Source organism: Parasteatoda tepidariorum, chromosome 2 (genome assembly GCF_043381705.1).
Source record: "Parasteatoda tepidariorum isolate YZ-2023 chromosome 2, CAS_Ptep_4.0, whole genome shotgun sequence".
NCBI classification, from domain to species: Eukaryota; Metazoa; Arthropoda; class Arachnida; order Araneae; family Theridiidae; genus Parasteatoda; species Parasteatoda tepidariorum.
Window position 1 is genome coordinate 19,038,011 of NC_092205.1, and position 19,977 is coordinate 19,057,987.

General features: G+C 31.5%; 1 protein-coding gene across 1 annotated transcript in view; it reads right to left on the reverse strand.

Moving 5' to 3' along the window:
• Window positions 1–206: 206 nt before the first annotated feature.
• The window catches only part of LOC107448316 (uncharacterized), a 96,140-nt gene continuing 76,369 nt past the window's right edge, over window positions 207–19,977 (reverse strand). Inside the window, exons 2-4 of the mRNA XM_016063467.3 lie at window positions 15,989–16,122; window positions 6,279–6,336; window positions 207–478 (exon numbers count right to left, since the gene is read on the reverse strand). Of these exons, the coding sequence (XP_015918953.2) occupies window positions 345–478; window positions 6,279–6,336; window positions 15,989–16,122 (326 nt within the window). The 3' untranslated portion in view covers window positions 207–344. The remainder of the gene's footprint in view (window positions 479–6,278; window positions 6,337–15,988; window positions 16,123–19,977) is intronic.

Below are 19,977 nucleotides of genomic sequence, written 5' to 3' on the forward strand. Positions count from 1 at the left end.
TTAGAACTATTAATCTTTTCACACATTGAATTTCAACTCATCACTATTATAAGTTTACTAGCTGAAAGGAAATTACAACACGATGACCAGACTTTGCAATTACAAAAAATTAATACCAATCTTACAAAACTGCCTTTTTTTCTCATCCAATCACTGTCTGACTAAAATATTCACATTCTTTACGCGAAGAGAGAAAACGCATTTTTTTTCCAAACCAGTCAAAATATATAAAATGAAAAAAAAAAGTGTAAAACAGAGGAAAGAAATGGTGGCACTTGTGCAACGTGAGTTATGTTTTGCTTTGACCATTTTTTTTATCATAATGTTCCATTTGGCTCGATTTTTCAAAGTTCGATGCTCATAAATCGCATCAAGAAAGTGAGGCCAAACGCGAAAGCGATTGTCCATCCATATCTCTGGACGCTAGCAGTATTACAGCCATCCTCTTCGCAGCAGAAGAACTCAGAAAGTTCCTGAACTGAAAAAGAAAATTTGAACTAGTTACTAACACTGAAATTGTCTGAATGTTTAATAATATATGACTACAAAATATAAACCGTAATAAAAAATTATCTTAGTCCACAGTTAATGATGATGTATAAGAAGGGAAAAAGTATAGGTTAAAATGTACGGTCGCCTCTAGTCACAGGGAGACTATATAAGAAATGGTGATTAAAAAATTGCCTTCCAGTCGCCATCAGAATACCACTTTTTACGTCGAAATCGCCCGTCGCAATTAGAAATGAACATTGTAATGTTATCATATTTTAAGAAATAGAATAACGAAAAAAAAATTTAAAATCAAAAAAAGTTCTTACATTATTAATATCAACAGCTTTCAAAATTTTCCATTTTTGAAAAAGTGGCCGCTGGCTAATAGCAAACTTTCCCAATTTTTCTGTGTAGTGAAAGAGCTTCGTGAAAATAAAGACTATTCATGACGCTTGTTAAAAGTTTCATAAATAGTGTTGACTAATTATGAAAAGTTTGCTTAGAATAAAAAAGTCTTTATTTATAAAGATCAATTCACAATTTATAAATCTTGCACAGTCTAGGTAGGTCTGAGAAAATATTATACAAACATTTATTAGTTATAGCTCATTTATAACTAAAAATTAAACACGATTTAATAAACAACTGCATAGTGGAGAAAAAAGATATAGCCCTGAATAACTTTTATTTTAATAATTATATTTTTACAAAACTAAGTGTCAGTCCTGATGGTGTGAAATGGTGACTTCAAAATGCTATTCAATAAGTGCTGACTATTAACTAAGTTACAAAATCACTAGGGCCGCTATCGCTCAGTGGTTAAGGCACTGGGCTATCACAGTGAAGAACTGAGGTTCGATCCCCAGTGACGGCTTGAAGCCCGCCCTTCTTCAGATCAATGGGTACCAGCTTGAGCTATGGGAGCTCAGGTGATAGAGCGCTTGCCTTCCAATGAGATGAACCGGGTTCGAATTCCAGCGATGGCTAGTCGATTCGAATTTCGCACCCGGATTGCATCAATCACAGTGATGACGTAAAAATATACTTCGTGGTAGACGGATCATGGACTGGATTCCCCTTGCCATCAGGCAAACCGTGGGAGGTTTTCGTGGTCTCTCCTCACCATGTAACGCCGATGTGGGTTAATTCCATCAGACAAGTCCTCCACGAAGGCAAATTTCTTCCAATACTTGATCCAGGAGCACCCTTTGCTTATGGACATGGTTCAAAATAACAAGGATACGGAGTTGAACATTAATAGTCGTAAACACAAAAATTGGGTCGGCTGTTCAACGACGGTTATAAAATGTAAAATAAAAACACTTAGACTACATTTTAGTTCGTGAAAAACTGCATTTTCCTTATTATTAAGATATTAAAGTGTTCTCTTTTTTCATTTTCCACATTGTACAGCGCGCAAAAAAGAGAACATCTAAATTACATTCTATATTTCTTGAACATCTATAAAACCAAAAACATTTGCTTCTCCAACTATGCATTCATGTAAAAAATGAATTATAATAATTACTTATAAATTTTTATTCTTTTATTTAATAATAGTGCAAAACTTTGAATTTGCATCACTTTAAAGAATTGCATTTTTAAATTTTAAATAGCAAAATACGAAATGAAATTGATCGAATAGCCTCTGAGTTAGCAAGTTGTAAAACATTCATGCATTTACAATACAATCTTAATGGTGATTGAGTTTCATAATCAATGTTTTGTCATTTACGCTAATATCTTACTGGAGTATTACGTTGACATCGGAACGTGTTTAGATTTTAATAAAATCTTTTACCATTTGTGTTTTTTAAAACATTGTTTTTAAAATGAAACTTTAAATTTCAGCATAGAAATTCTGCTAAAACTTACACTCATGAATACAACTCATCAATATTGCCGCTTACAACTCGCTTACACATCGCCTCTTACGAATCTCGAAGTCATGAATATTGCCTTTAAAGACAATAATCATGAACAGTTAAAACAGGGGAAGAATTGTTCGACTAATACGGCGAGTGTGTGAACACAAATGTTTTAAATTTGGAATTTTTTTTCAAAAAATTCCCAATTTTTAAACTATTAAAAACTTTTTATTTTTCCATATTTTTTAAAGCTAATTTTTGCGTGATTGCAATGATCTGCGCATTAACTTTCTTATGTGTTAATTCTAAGCTTTTATATATTTATTTATAAGCAAAATTAGAGAAAAAAGTTCAAAAAATATCTATAAAAAAAGTATTTCTATCCACAGAGTTATAAACTCCGTAACTAAACTTTTAGGAATGTTTAAGGTACTCATTCTAAGCACAGTTCTTATCATGCTGGTTGTAAAACAGTAATCTTTATCTTCAATTAAAACAAAAATCCCAAGTGGCTTATGTTACTTGTTAACACCAAAAAAGCATATGCAAAAAAAAAAGAGATTTAACCACTTTCAGAACCGTGATCACAAATAGCGATATCAAGTGATTCGCCCTTCAAGGCCCGCAGTATCATACTTGAAAAGGAACCTTCCTGACTCTAGCGGCCCAAGTTTTTATTTTTTTATTAGAAAGACCACTGCTTTTTATATGCACCGAAGAGCCATTCATTACATTATGACCACCCACCATCTGTAACAATGGGCTCGCCCAGGTTTTCATGGTTTCTCGCCCAGGAACAATGTTTTAATGGGGCACATTAGGACGCATAATCCTCATAGAACAATCCCTGACGTCTGTAAGCTACTTGAACATAGTTGCAGACCAGGTTCATCCATTCATGGCAACAGTTTTTCCTGCGGGAGATGGTGTTTACCAACAGGATAATGCACGATTTCATAAGGGTCGAATCGTCATGAATTGGTTCGAGGAACATTTCAGTAACTTTCAAGTCATGTCTTGACCCCCAAATTCTCCTGACCTTAATCCAATAGAGCATTTGTGGTCCTACTTGGAAAACCAAATTCATGCTGCCACGCTACCTCCTCGCAATGTGAGGGAATTGCAGGACCAGTTGGTGAGCGCTTGGTACCAGATACCTCAGACTACCTATCAGCACATTGTGGAATCAATGCCACGGCGGGTGCTACCAGTTCTGAGGGCTAAAGGTGGTCCTACATGTTATTAGCAGGGTGGTCAAAATGTAATGGCTCTTCGGTGTATATACACTGGTATAAGAAATTATGAGAATTTGCCGACTGGGTCGATTATCTCCAGAGCTACTGTACTGATTTTAATGAAATTTGATATGCACATACACTGATACAACACAAAGCAAATAATCATTCAACAATTGTAATACATACTCATGATTGTGCGTAACACTCGTTGGAGTCGGAAGGTATGAAACAGCGGTTGCAGAACATTTTTTTTAAAAAAAAGGGTTAATAAGGGGTAGTGTCCCCTCTTACAGATATGTTGGCCCTGCAGCGTGATTTCATACTTGAAATAAGGCAGTTTATCATTTCCAGTGGCAATTGGCCTGATTTGTCTTGTGGCAATTTCATACCTTCCGATTCTAACGAGTGTTACACACGATGATGAGTGTGTATTACAATTGGTGAATGGTTATTTATTTTGTATTGTATACATGTATGTACATATAAATTAAAGTCATTAAAATCAGTCCAGTAGTTCTAGAGATAACCGACCAGGTCTGCAAATTCTCTTAATTCTTTACACCAGTGTACATAAAATCGCTTGCAACTTTATAATGTAGAGCTTTACTGCGTATAGAGAGACACAAATATTTTATTGTATTTGGAGTTATTTTGAGTTTTAATGTAAGCAACGTCGATACTTTTGTTATATTCAACTAATACAAGAGCTAGAAACATATATGGTAGACTTAAATGTAAGTTAACATTACTTTTGATTTATATTTATATATTATTTTGTTATAGTTAAAAACGAAAAATAATAGTTCACATATTTTTAATGATCTATATATAAAAACCACAGCAGACGAAAACAAATAAGAAAAAATTTTTCTCAGAAACATTTGACAAAAATGCAATCGAATGGGATGGTGTGGCCAAAAAACGGCCATAGAATGACCCATAATGATTAATGGCCCGAAGATTGATGCTGGCAATTGTGAGAGAAGAATTCCCTTTTGTATGAACACCTTTTTGTTCGTTCAGATCTCCACTAGTCAAGGCTTTAAGTTCAATGAAGGAATGTAAGTAGTTGATAGTGAACAATAAATAAGACTGATGGGTGGTTATTAAATCGAAAGATTGGGAAATTATTTATTCCTTCTTATAGTCTTATTTTCTGAAAGGAAAGATAAAGGCCAACATTTTTAAAAATTTTTATTTACATGAGCTTCTACTTAGAACTTTGAATTTGACAACATTTCATGAAGTTATTTTATTTGTTTTATGCATTTTCCCTCCTAAAGTCTTTGGCAACACTATTTAACTCATTTTTATTTTATTTTATAACCGACGTTGATCAGAGGACCGAAAAAATTTTTGTGCTTACGACTACTAATGTTTAATTACATAGCCTTGAAATTTTAAACCCAATCCGGAAGACAAGGGAACTCCTGGATCAAGTATTAGGTACATTTTTGCATACGTGGAAGACTTTTTGATGTATCCGCATTTGCGTTACATGGAGAGGAAGACCACGAGAACCTCCCATGGTTAGCCTGTCAGCAAGGGGACTGGAACGCATGATTCGTCTATCACTGAGGATATTTTACGTCAGTATTGTAGTCGATCATCAGTGGGATTCGAACCCTGCGCACCTCATTGTAACCCGCGAACGCACTGTCCCATAACTGCTCACACTAATTTTTAATGGTGATTTTTGTAATCATTAAACAAAAAGTAATTTTGAAAAATATAAAAAAAATATGTTATGAAACTTAAAAACTTAATTGCAGCTATGGATTTTAGAAATTTTAAAAAATTTGGACAATATTATTTTTTTCAATAATAAATTTATTGATTACTAATTACTTAACTGTACATATGAAACTGACAAATATAAATTAGAAATTTTCATGGGAATAAAATTTTTTTATACGATATAATAGTTGATTAATTTAGAACATATAAAGTCAAATTAAAATGGATCAATCTGGAAGAGATGAATGTTTTATTTGGAAATTTATGCATAATCCTTTGAATAAAATTTTTATACGATATAACATAATATTTCAACTTATTTGAAAAATATCAATTAAAGTGAAAATGAATTTAGATCATCTGGATCATCTTAAAATAATTTTGAGACTTATATATGAGTAAAATTTCTTAATACGATATAATATAATATTTTGATAAATTTTGAAACTATCAATTTGAAAATAAATTTAGATTTATGTGGAAGAGATGAGTTTTGAATTAGTTGGAAATTTATCTATAATTTATAAATAATAACTAAAAAATTTTCAAGCGATATAACATAATATTTTAATTGATTTAGAAAATAGGATTTGAAACGAAAATAAGTTTGGATTAGTCAAGTAAAAAGGAATTTTTGAGTGATTTAGAAACGATGTATAATTTCTCGGTTGAAATATTTTAACATGCTAAAAATAATAACTCAATTAATGTTAGCCAAATATCAGTCAAAACATTTTTTTTACTTGCAAATATGAATAAATATAGTCTGAACATTTATCTTTATTTAACATTTAACACATTGTATAGGAATAAGATATAATCAATAAATGAATAAAATATAATCTAAATAAAAAATAATTCTTGAATGATTAGAAAAATGCTGTATAATTATCCTTAAAACATAATAATGCAATATATAGGAAAATTTGAAAAATATATATACTTCCTGGTTTGCATTCCTGCACACAATCTCGAACGATAATTCCTTCATTCAAATATTTCTAAAAAATAAAACAAAATCACCAATTAGAATACTATTACATTGCAAACAAACAAAGTCTTTAAGTCTAATATATCTTATTTAAAGGTTGGGTACTGCGCTACTGGCAAAGAAACTTCTTATTTATTTGTAGTTAAGGTAAAGAAAGAATCTTCAGAAGATAAGCAAAATTATGTTATTAATTAACTTGAAACCGGAACTTGTGGCTATTATAATCCAATGTTAAACTGTCAAACTGATCTTCTAATTGTTTAAAAAATGTCGTTATTTTTCATAAATTAAATATTCTGAATGAAACATAAGTTTAATATTCTGAATAATCATAAAAAAATCTCGGAATCGACATTTCATATAGAAAAGTCTTTAATTGCTTAAAAGAATGGAGTCAAGAAATTCTCTTTGAAAAAAAAAGCCTTTAAGGAAATAATTTTAAAAATATTTATAATTAAAATTTTCACTCAATTGATTTAATTTTTAGATTTTTAAAAATTCAATAAAACTTTTAAATAATTTTCTTTGTTGAATAACTTTTTGAATTCCCTCTAAGAAAAAAATGCTTTGAAAACATACTTTTTTAAAAAAAAATAATATGTTTTAATTTTTTTAACACTGTTCATGAAATATATTTTGGAAAAAAATCTTATTTTTAGAAAAAAAAAATCTTTAAATTTTTTTGTAAAAAAATAATAATTGAAGGTTACAAAATATTTAGAAAATTAAATCTATTTAAAAAATAACATAAAAATATTTAAATTAAAAAATAAAAATAAATTTTAATATTTTTAATACAAGAATTTTAGAATAATTTATTAATTCTTTTTCATTTTTTTAAAAATCTGTATTTATATTTTTTGTAATTAAAATACCGTTAAACATAATAAATTTTATAATTCGTAAAGTATTCTTTATAATTCATTCATGAACTCACTACTTACTACTTTATGCTCATAAAGAAAATGAATAATTTCCTTTCCAAATCTTTGTCAAAGAATGCAAAGTGTCAGATCGAACGAAGTTAATTTACATCTGATAGTTTATATGCTGTGTAAGATTCAAAAACTAATTTTAAAAAATTTTTCCTCTATATAAGCTCAAATATTTTAAAAATCCAATACAAAATTTAAAATGAAATGTATTCTACGTGGTAATGGCATTCAGAGAAATTTTAGCTGGAACATTTACATATATTTCTATTCCCCTGAAAATGTCAGCTCTGGACGAATTTTACTAGCGTGAGGAATGAGTAGTTTTAAAGTTAGAATAATTTTAGAGATATCTTTTATATGATAGCAGCTTTCCGTGATTTATTATTAAGTCGTTGCAATTCTAATGCCGTCGTCTAACCTAAAATCCTGTGGATGGAATACAGTGGGTTGCACAATTCAAGAAATTGCACTATTTTTTTACTCCATAAAAATCGCCATTTCTTTTCGCTGCACACAGACATAGAACATTTTGTTCGTCGAAAATATTAAGATTATTAACAGTTCCTGATAAAAAGCTTTAAGTGCGACAATCTTTGTGTACAAAATGGTCTACAAAAATGGGAATTAATCTGCATAACTTTTGATTTACTAACTGGATTTTTACATGTATAAATTTAAAATCTTTGATGTGTGTGTGTGTGCGTGTGTGAAATGTAGCAGTCTAACCGAGCAGGAAAACGAAATGAAATGAACGGTAGGATTTTAATGAAAGCAAAATAATTTTATTTGATCATTTTAAATTGGATGACGAGCGAAAAATGAAGTTTACTCCATCGACGATCAGTCTTTCTGGTAGGGAAAATCTTGCAAAAAATCCGAAAATGTCTCTATTTTGGGTAAAGAGGGAAATTTATTGGTTTATGAAATAGGTCGTGCGATTCCCACAAAGAGTAAAGGGAAAAATGTCTTTACCTTTAATTATGCATACTTGAGTTAAAAATAGTTTTAAGAATAGGATGTGACTTTTTAAAAGTATGAGAAAGTGTTTCGATTAGAATAATTAATTGGGATTTGTTTTATAGAAAAGAAATAACATAAAAAGATTAATAGAAGCTTTATATGTTCGTACATGAGTTGTTTAAAAAATTAAATAAAATGCACATGCAAGAGAACTATATGAAGCAGTGTATAGATTTTATAAAATTTATTTTACTTGTTCAAAAAGTAATGAAATGGAGACACTTGTGTAATAAGGCAAGATGGAAAATTTTTAAGTTCTTGATATAAGTTGTTAAGTTTTATTTGTACTTTTTTTCCAAAAAGAATAAAAAGTCAAACATTAGTAGAGTAAGGCATTAGAGACAACATGGTGTTAGTTTTGTTTCCAAGTAAAATTATCCCAATGTCATGCTGGATAAAAATTATATATGTACGTCTTCTTATAACACGTGCTCATTTCGATTACATGCGAACATATCTCCAAGTCATCTTATTCTGTGCTCTCATTTCGGTTAGATTAAAAGAATATAAAAATATTCTTTTTATCCATAATGTCCCAACATTCGAGTTGCATTGAAATATTAGTTCCATACCAACTGGTTCAACGCGTTTCTTTCGATTATAAAGAAAACAAATTCTTACATCACATTATTACACGTTTTCATTTCAGTTAAATTGTGAGCAATATCTCATGTCCTCTTGTTCTATGCTTTCATTTCGGTTAGATTAAGAGCATATAAAACAGTTAGATGGAAAGCGTATCCTTATGGTAATCATGTTGTTCTCCGAATCCATTTTGTTCGGAGAGAAAGTAGATTTTCATATCGTGTTGCTACACTTATGTGATTGTTACACCTAAGTTAGATTTAAATTCCAAGTTCTATTTATCTTTTAATTCATGAAAAATAAACTCAAACGTGCATCAGATACTTTTTTTAAAAGACTTTTTTTTCAAAGCAATATGCGCGATCACTTTCCACACATATTTTTACTACTTGTGTACCACGTATTGTGTAGTTGAAAAAAAACTTTTTTTTTGCAAGAGAATGTTCCACAAAGATCAAGATATGAATATCTTTTTCTTCCGATGCCTATATATGTTATTGAAAATCAGTAAACATTTTGCGAAATGTTTTCCTCGTTGTTGTTGCTGTTGTCGTCTGCAATTAACACAGAGAGGAGGCCCGATTGTTCTTGTTTCCCAATGGCGCCATCTATGATCAAGCATTCAACTTCTGCCGCACTCGTTTATATGACGGGCTCATTCATACATCCATTCATTCGTCCACTGAGGGTATTTTTTGACCTGAACCAGAAAAAGATCAATCTCAAATTCAGTTTCCTCCTTCCTTGATTTGTTATGAGATTATAGAGGACTTTGTGACCCGGCAGATTTAACGTGCACCAGTCACCATCTAAGGGTGGACCATCTTCGGGAGTCTTCGACCGGCTAGATTCGAACTCCTGTTCTCCCAAACGCGAGTCCAGTGCCCTGCCAACCACGCTATCCCGGCTGCCCATGTTTTCCTTTTAAAACATGTAGTACAGAATAGTTTGACTACTAACGTTTTTTTTCCTCTCTGAGTGTTCAATATTATAATTGTTTACGTAGTTACCAAAGCGCAATTTAGAAAATTAAAATTGAAAAATAGAAGTAAAATTATTGCTTCTAGAGTTAGGCTTCTGAAACACTTATAATGTTTTAAAAATATATTTTTTTTGCTATTTCAAATTCAATTCATTGTTTCGTTCTAAATCTTTGCTGTGATAAAAATTAATTACTTTGTATTTAAAGCGCTAAGGAATGAAACGATTATTTTAAGTTTTCCTTATTTTTTTAATGTTAATAATTATTTCTTTAAATTCCTATTCATTCGTCTTGTTTCGTACTTAATTATGTTTTTATCATTAACAGAGCAGTTACAATTTATAATTATCCATTTGGTGAGAAGTTGATTTTTGGAATACAAAGAACCATTAATGAAAACTTTTCTTTAAAATTTCTTTTAGAAAATCAAATACAAAATGCTCTTCGTTTTCGACCACTAGATATTGCATTTAAACTGTTCACTACAAATAAGAAAAACTACTTTTGTATTTTTAAAACAACAAACCAATTACTGACATAACATTATTTTTAGCGTCAATTTCGAAGCCACAATCTCCCTTAATTGTTTGTTTTTTTGCAGGAAGTATTTCGATCATTAATTCTGAATATATAAAATGACTTTTAATGACTGTTAATTAAGTGTGATCGAGAAGTTCATGGTAACATTTGCTTTAGGCTGGGACTAATTAAACAACAAACGTATTATAATGCAATGAAAAACACTTCACCTAACATACTTAATTAAATAACTCCCAGGAAAAGCAAGGGATAAAAAAAAAGAAAACGAACGAAAAAAAAGAAAAAAATTCTTTCGAATATATTAAAATAATCTAAATCTTCAAAAGCACGCATGTATTTACTGTTTATGAATTTTTCGTTAAGAGTTTTTTTTCCTGTAAAAAAAGAAATTAATTATTTATTAGTTTACCCCTAAATAAATAATAAATAATTTATTCATAGTTTTACAAAAGAAATTCTATTAAGATATCAAACATTTTTGGAATGTTTTTGGCTCAAATCAGTTTTGATGTACTACTTTAGCTTGAATTACAGTAAATTGAAAATATTTGTGATTCTGTTTGAAACTTAGAACAGCCATATAATCGCTGTTAATTATTCTGGTTTCACATAAGCTCATTTCGTTAATTTCTCCTGTCTCATACGAACTCAATATGCCAGTTTTTCCGATTCATATTAACTCTTATGATACCAATGTCCTGACTTCATATAAATTCAGTGTGATAGTTTTTTTCTGTTTCCATACAGATTCAATGGTGAGTTTTCTGGTTTCATATATATAAAGGCAAAGCTCAACAAAATTTCTGTAGATAAATTATCAAAATTTATTTATTTCATAAACAAAACCATCTACACTATATACATTGTCTCAGCTTAGCAGAAACAATTACTAAATTTAATCTATATAAATATAGCGGAATACGTATCTTACATGTTAGTCTGGCCTGTATAATACGAATGCATAGTTTATACAGGCCGGGAGAGCCTGGTTGGTAGAGTACTGGGTCCATGTCCAAGAGGTCGTGAGTTCGATCCCCGCCGGCCGATGACTCCCAGTGTAGTAAATGGTGACTGGTGCACGTTAAATCTACCAGGTCATGAAGCCCTCCATGTTCCCCCAAAAAAATCATGCCTCTGGGGGTATTGAATTGGAGATTGATCGTTCTCTGGTTCAGATCAAAATTACGATCCGTGGATGAATGGATGTACAAATGGGTTCGCCTTATAAACGTATTGCTGAAATCGTATTCTTGTCCATAGATGGCACCACTGAAAAGCAAGAAGCGTACCCTCTGCCTTAAATACGCTTGGTATCACCAAGCAGACTTGCTGGATGGGAAAGTGGCATTAGTAACAATAACAACATATAGCTTATACAAATCCAGATTTCTGAGCCGATCCGCTCTAAATTTGGTGTAAATAAAGCATACAGCTAACCAATTACTACTAAAATAATTCATCTTATTAAATTGTAATTGATCCGAATTGATCAATGGGACTTATTATTCCAATAACAGAAAAAAAACTGATAAAATATAAAAAGAGAAAAATCGAAAGATGCCTTGACGGATAGCCACAAACTCGCAAAATTGCTTTTTTGGCGTGAACCTACCAACTTATATGATATTTTCCTGGTTTCATATAAATTTAGATGCTAGTTTTTCAGATAGGATATAAATTCATTGAGCTGAATTTCTGGTTTCATACAAATTCTCGTAATGCTACTTTTTGTAACTTTATACAAACTGATTATGCTAGTTTTTCTTATTTGACTTATCGAACTAATAATAACTAGAGAATATTACTTTTAATAGCCTTTTTAAAGTTTTAACTGCAAGTAAGTATCAACTTTTAAACGAAGGTTTTTTATTAATGATGCTTGCTAATTGAGTTCTAAAAACATTGAAGATATAGAAAAATTATATTCCAAAGAATACTCCCAAAAATGTAATTGTTGACATTGCATTTTTAAAATAATTATTGTATAATAGCGTATTATATTGTATAATAACGTATTTTATAATTATGTAGTTGCTCTACTAATAATTTCATTTTATAAGAATTGAAGTAACTTGAAGCAAAACATTGCAAAGATGTTTAAAAAAAAAGGTTTTAGTACAGGGAATTTAGGTAGCCTATCATAAATAAAAACGGCTAAATTGTATCTTTGCAAGACATTTTCTAATAAAATTTAAGTTAATTTAAAAACGAACTATGTAAAACAAAATAACAATGAATGTAAAGTCATTTTTATTGCTCATCCTTGAAAAAAAAATAAAAAAAAAGAATAAATAAAGTATGAAAAAGGAATGAAACACGATTTTAAATATTTAGTAAAAAATATGGTTGTCATTAAATTATGAATCTATTTCTCCATTTCTCTCTCTCTCTCTCTCTCTTTTTCTCTCTCAAGATAATGAATGAATAGAGTATGAGTGAATGGATAATGAATGAGTGGAAGGTAAATGACAATGAACGAGTATTTAAAAGAAAAGTTTCTTATAAGCGATACATAAAAATGAAGAAAGAATAAACAAGTTTATAAAATATTTCATTTGTAAATTTGTGTTCATTTTTATATTTATATATTTTTCTACAATTTTTACTAATCATCTCATTATTGACTATTCTAAAGAAAAGGAATGATGTTTCAAAATATTAATAAAAGATTTATTAGATACTGAAATAAAATGTATGATTCGCTGAGAAAAATGAATGACTCCATTAAAATGTTAAAGACGACATAAATTACACTAAACTATTTTTGGACGACTTAATCCATAACATAATGTTTTAATTTGGTGAGATTAATACTGAAGTAATACTTCATATGAATTAATTTTCGATTCAAATGCCTTTCTCCAAATACTGAGACTTACTTAGAAATTCCAACGATAGCAAATTAATTCTCGATTTTCTCTATGAAATATCATATTCAAGACAAAATTCTTTAATGGTTTATCTCTGAAATTTTGATAATATAACAAACGTCATAGCAAGTAATTAAAACTTAACAGCAGTAAACGTCTAGAATATGTAATGAATACATTCTAAACGATTCGACGTTTAAACCTTTTCATTTCGTTTTATAGCTTCGTATTTAAGAGGATATGCATGCACGTAAATGCAATGAAGTCGCGTTTAGAAACCTAATAACACATTTGAGATATATAATGGCAGATTTTGACTTCAGATAAATGAATTGTATTTTTAGATAGAAACGTTATTTAATGGTTGAATCGGGGAATGATAATGTATATCTATAAAAGCTTTAACAAATAGCTAACTGGATTTTTATGGGGCATAAAATGACAAATATATACTTTATATTGCGTAATTAATGTTTTTAGAACAATTCACAAAAAATAAAGTAATTTATCATTCAGAGACGAAAACAGCGACAGTTAAAGTAAAAAAACGAAATTTTCTTTTGCTTCTAACTATATCGTTTTCACTTCAAGAAAAAAAGAATAATTAGAATAATTCGCTTTAATTAGAAATAATTTTTAATAATTTAGTTAAAAAAACAATTTTTTAATTGATAAAAAATGATTTTAAATACATAGAATATCATAATATTTTTTTCATAATACTCATGAATTTAGTTATATGAGTTATTAAAAGCGCAATTTAGGTACGGTAAATGCAAAACATTTAAACATAAATTTTATTTAAGATTACTATGAAATTACCTAGCCCAAAAAAACGAGCATTTAATAATTTTTGATCTAATAATCAGATTTTCGCGTACTAGAACTCGATTTTTGTGTATTAAGTGCGCACCTATATCGTTATACGGATCTGAGACGTGGACTTCAATTAAAAGGAATTTCGATTTTTTGTGAATATGGGTAAAAAAAAAGAATTTTTTTAACGAAAATTTTGGGTGCAATTTGTGAGGATGGACATAGAATGATCAGAACAAATAAAGTGATTTATGGTAAATATGTGTTACCAGACATTGCTACAAATATAAGAATAAAAAGAAGCTAATGATTTGGACACATCTTAAAAGTGGGCTGGGAAAAAAGTGTTAAATGATTATTAAATGGAGAACCAGAAGGATCAAGAAAAGACCTAGAACTAGGAAGAAAAAATTGAAGGAAACCCAAAATCACTAAAATCTTATTTTCTTGACTCACACTTATTTTTTTTAATCTTTTCTCATTCTAAGCTTATAACTTTAGATATTTAATTCAGAGTTTTGTGGTTTTCCTTTTTTGACACATACAGGATGTCCCAAAACGCCCGCATAAACTATGCACAGCTAGATTCCTCGTTGGGAGTACATAAAAACTGCCCAAAGAAGCGTTTCTGTACGATACATAGTTTACGAGAAAAATACGAAAAACAAAGTATGACATCACTGCCGGTGCAAGAAAAAGCACTTTATTGAACATATCAACAGAAGTATACTATGCACAATTTAAAGCAGATGTTCAAAGTGTCCGCCGTACATGTCGAGGCAGGCTTGAGCACACCGTAGAATGACTGTCATCACACGTTGCAGCATCGCGGGTTCCTCCGCTATCGATTGGACCCTATCTGTTGCCTGAACGGCTCTCCGGAGTCGTACTTGGTGTTTCTCAATGAGGTCTTAACCGAGTTCCTCGATGACATACCCTTGGCGACAATACAGGGACTTTGGTTCCAGCATGATGGGGCTCCGGCTCATTTCCGTGCTCCTATACGTGGTAGGCTGGATATGGAATACCCCGGCCGCTGGATCAGACGTGGGGGTCCGGTTCTATGGCCACCCTGTTCACCAGATCTTACACCGTTGGATTTTTTCCTATGGGGCCATCTCAGGGAACTGGTGTATCGAGACGTAGTGACAACATCAATGGACTTAGTTGCTCGTCTGCATGCTCCTTGTACTTCGGTCGACCCCGTGATGCTGCAACGTGTGATGACAGTCACTCCACGGTGTGCTCAAGCCTGCCTCGACATGCACGGTGGACACTTTGAACATCTGCTTTAAATTGTGCATAGTATACTGCTGTTGATATGTTCAATAAAGTGTTTTTTCCTGCACCGGCAGTGACGTCATACTTTGTTTTTTCGTATTTTTCTCGCAAACTATGGATCGTACAGGAACGATTTTTTAGTAGTTTTTATGTACTCCCAGCGAGGAATCTAGCTGTTCAGAGTTTACGCGGTCGCTTTGGGACACCCTGTATACTAGTCTGAGCAACGTTAGTTTCAGCTTTTTCCGAATTTCAAATGCAAGTTTCCCTGCATCTGAATTATAATTTTGTATAGTAAATATGTTTAGTAAATTATAACTTTGCCTCGAGAGTAAGACACTGTCAACTTTGGCGTTTTTTTATTTAAAAAAATATACATTAGACTAAGAGACACCCAAATTATACTTTTAAGAGTGGAAATCCCAAAACTTTTTAAAATAAAAAAAATCTTTTTATTGACTTCAAAACACTTTTTTTTATTTTCCCTCTAATAATTTACTAGACAAATTCCATTTTTTAATGCTTTACTTCATAGGTATGATACAAAATTTATAGCAATTTGGGTAAAAAAAAATTTAAAGTTTTTTTCATGCAAATTGTTGTTAGTGTAAAATTTATGCGTTTATTACTTACTAGACAGTACCTGTCCCACGTGTGACACTCTTTAAGGTCAGTTTCGTTAAAAGTGTAGCAAGGAATCACAGAACCTGCGCCATCTGGTGTGTACTTTCCACATCTGAAACACTTCAGTGCTACAGTCATAGATACTGCAAAAGAAAAAAAAATTGTTAAATATGTTCTCATAGTTGAATAATATTAAATAGCACTTGTATACACAATTGAAGCAATATGTTTATATGTATGTGTATGGATGGAGTTTTCTACACTAAGGTGCACTGCAAGCTATTTAGTGCCTATACTTCCGGGTAACTGTTTCCGGCGTTTTTTGAAGCCACTTGGCTCATAACGTGATCATTATGTTTTGAGATTATCTTGAGTAGTATTTCTTATATAAGTGTATTTGCTTAACTTACATTTTCCTTGCCTTTAAATTCTGAATTACTTATATCGATGAAAGAGAAACTGAAATAAAGTATTTCTCCCATTGTATAGCTTCCTCCTAATTATCCATAAAGTCACCATGTAGTCGAAAAAAGCGTGATATCATTTAGAGAGTATTCCTTTGGAAGATATTGATATCCTAATAAAGTTAGATATCCACCATTATACACCGAAGAGCCATTACATTATGACCACCCTCCATCTATGACAATGGACTCGCCCAGGTTTTCATGGTTTCTCACCCAGGAACAATGCTTTCATGGGGCACATTAAGACCCATAATCCTCATAGAACAATCCCTGACGTGTGTAAGCTACTTGAACACAGTTGCAGACCAGGTTCACCCCTTCATGGCAACAGTTGTTCCTGCGGGGGATGGTGTTTACCAACAGGATAATGCACCATGTCATAAGGGTCGAATCGTCGAGGAACATTCCAGTGACTTTCAAGTCATGTCGTGGCCCCTAAATTCACCTGAGCTTAATCCAATAGAGCATTTGTGGTCCTACTTGGAAAACCAAATTCGTGCTGCCACGCCACCCCCTCGCAATGTGAAGGAACTGCTGGACCAGTTGGTGAGCGCTTGGTACCAGATACCTCAGACTACCTATCAGCACCTTGTGGAATCAATGCCACGGCGGGTGCCAGCAGTTTTGAGGGCTAAAGGTGGTCCGACGTGTTATTATCAGGGTGGTCATAATGTAATGGCTCTTCGGTGTATAGATAATGATTAAAAGATTAAAAAACAGCTGAAGTAAAACTTTCTTTAGTTTTTTAAGATTTGTTTCTTCATAATTAACGAACTTAAAACTTTTAAAACGCTTCATGAGGGTTCTCGAAATAAACCTTTTAAGATTTGTCATTCATAGTTACACTAATCAGTATCATACACACGATACTGAATATTCTTATCATCCTCGACAATTATTAAAACTCGAGAAATCAATGGCGTCGTTAAATTTCGGTGCTAAATAAGATTAGGTTAGGCATTTTTCCAAACTAAATCACGCGAAACCGTTCAAAAGTGTCACCCTCACACGAGAAACTTTGCGGCTATTGATCTTTCCAACAACTCTCTTCACTTCATTTCTTAAATTTAATGGAAGATGTATAAATTATTTAATAAAAATAAATATGTCGGAGTTTGGGGAAAGAGTAACGTTTTCTCTATCGATGAGAATTTGCCGCTCGAATGAACACGTGACGGACGCAGAAATATTCTTCGAATTTACTGAATATGTTTCGTGCATCGAAACGCCCCTCCCCACCACAATTTTACGCACAGAGAGAAATTTAATTTGAATTTCAAGCAATATTGAAATTAATAAAAAAACAAGTTTACAAACTAATGATTAATCACTAAAAGTAAGATTAAACTAATATGTAACAAATTATGGGTTTTGGTTATAAACTTCAAAGTCTAGTTAAATAGTTTGAACGTTATGTTGGCTTGAAATATGAGCACTATAAAAATTACTAATAGTTTAACTATAAATATTAATGTGAGAAATAACTATGTAGGAAAGTTTTTATTTCTCTTTCGTGTTTCTTTAAACTTCATAAGTGAATAAGAAAAACCGATCGTTGATCAATTAAAAAAAATGAACGCATAAAAAAATTACATTTTTATATGCCACAAAACGCTTTACTCTTAGGCGTTTAATACTATTTTAATTACTCGAAATTATAACTTTTTAGTTGTTTTTTTAAAATGTTCATTTAGCAATTTTTTATTTTAAGGGGAGTCGGTAGGGATATACCAATAATGTGCTAAAACTGACCTTTTTTTGATGTACCTTTTCGCAGCATCTAAACAAGATCTTGCGTCAATTTATTTTTATAGATTATTTACTCTGTGATAACTATTAATAGATATCTTTGGCAGAAGTTTTTTTAAAATAAATTATGAACTGAGAATTTTTAATTTTTTAAAAAGTTACATCATTTTTGAGCAAATATCTTTCATGACTTAAAAAGTATTTTCTGAACGCTGAAATATTATCACAGCATGCAACTGATAAAATCTCAAATATCCCCACAAAAATTTTAAAGCGGTATCATAAGTAGTTTCTTAGGAAAAGTACGTAGAAAAAGGTCAATTTTAGTAGTATTGATTTATGCCTCAACGTCCCCTTAATAACAAAATAATTTTTTCTCCTATATTACAATCTTTACTTGGGTATATCTTCATACCGTCTACGACAGTGGCACCCAATTTTTCCCAACTGCGGTACGCTAAATGTTCGACCATTTTTGGTGGAATTTTCGATTTAGTAAAAAAATTTCATTAGCAATTGTGAAAATGTTAACTACAGAAACTAGTAACTACTAATAGCTTTTTAAATATTTAATATGAAGAATTAAATGAATTCTTTCATTGTTTCATCAATAATAGTCTTAAAATTAGGTGCTATGCCAGGCGGTGAAACGTTTGAGTGAAACGTTTGAGGGAAAATACTAGTGCAAATATTGTTCTTACTCTTTGTTTTTTTACATCTTTTTTACTATATAGAGTGGCCAGGATAGTCTGGTTGGTAGGGTGTTGGACCCATGTCTAAGAGGCCTTGAGTTGGATTTCCTCCGGCCGAAGACTCCCTGTGTAGTAAATGGTAACTGCTGCACGTTAAATTTGTCAAGTCACAAAGCCCTCCATGTTCCCAAAACAAATTATACCACTTGGGGTACTGAATTGGAGATTGATCATTCTCTGATTTAGATCAAAATTACGATCTGGTATGAAAGAATGGGTATATCAACTAGTCCACTCTATTTGACGCATGTGTGGCTGAAGTCATAATCTTGGCCAAAGATAGAAAGATAGCGCCACTGGAAAAAAGGAAACGCACCCTCTGACTTAAATTCGCTTGGGATCACCTAGCAGATTTGCTGGCATTGGCAAGTGACATTAAAAACAAAAACAACTTCATAGATAAAAAAGTATGGCCAAAACTACCAGTATATGGTAAAATTTCCCACGTTTCTTTCTCTAAGAGAACAGCAAATAACTCGCGATTTTTACTAAAGTGTTTTGGTAATGATTTCGGTAAAATTAACAATAAAATATATGGTTTTATAATATAAAACCATATTTTATTGGTAACTTTTAATAATAGGTCTTAAAATTTGATTAAAAGCTTTCTTCTACAGTTAAAGAAAGAATCGCCGAATGGGAAATATTTCATCGTACAAGGAAGGCATCCGAAGTGTCACAGTAACAATTTTCCTTTGACGCCGATAAAGGCACCACCGAATTGAGTAGGTTTCGCCTCCGAAGGAAGGTACCCAATGAGCACTATTACAATTTTCCTTTGACGCCGATAAAGGTACCACCGAATTGAGTAGGTTTCGTCTCGGAAGTAAGGTACCCAATGAGCCACTATTACAATTTTCCTTTAGCGCCGATATCACCGAATTGAGTAGGTTTCGTCTCGGAAGGAAAATACCCAATGCGCCACTATTACAATTTTCTTATACGCCGAAACGAGTATTTCATTTCACAAGGAAAGTAATCGAAGTGTCACTCGCAAATAGATGATTTTTTTAAACAGTTTTTTTAAATT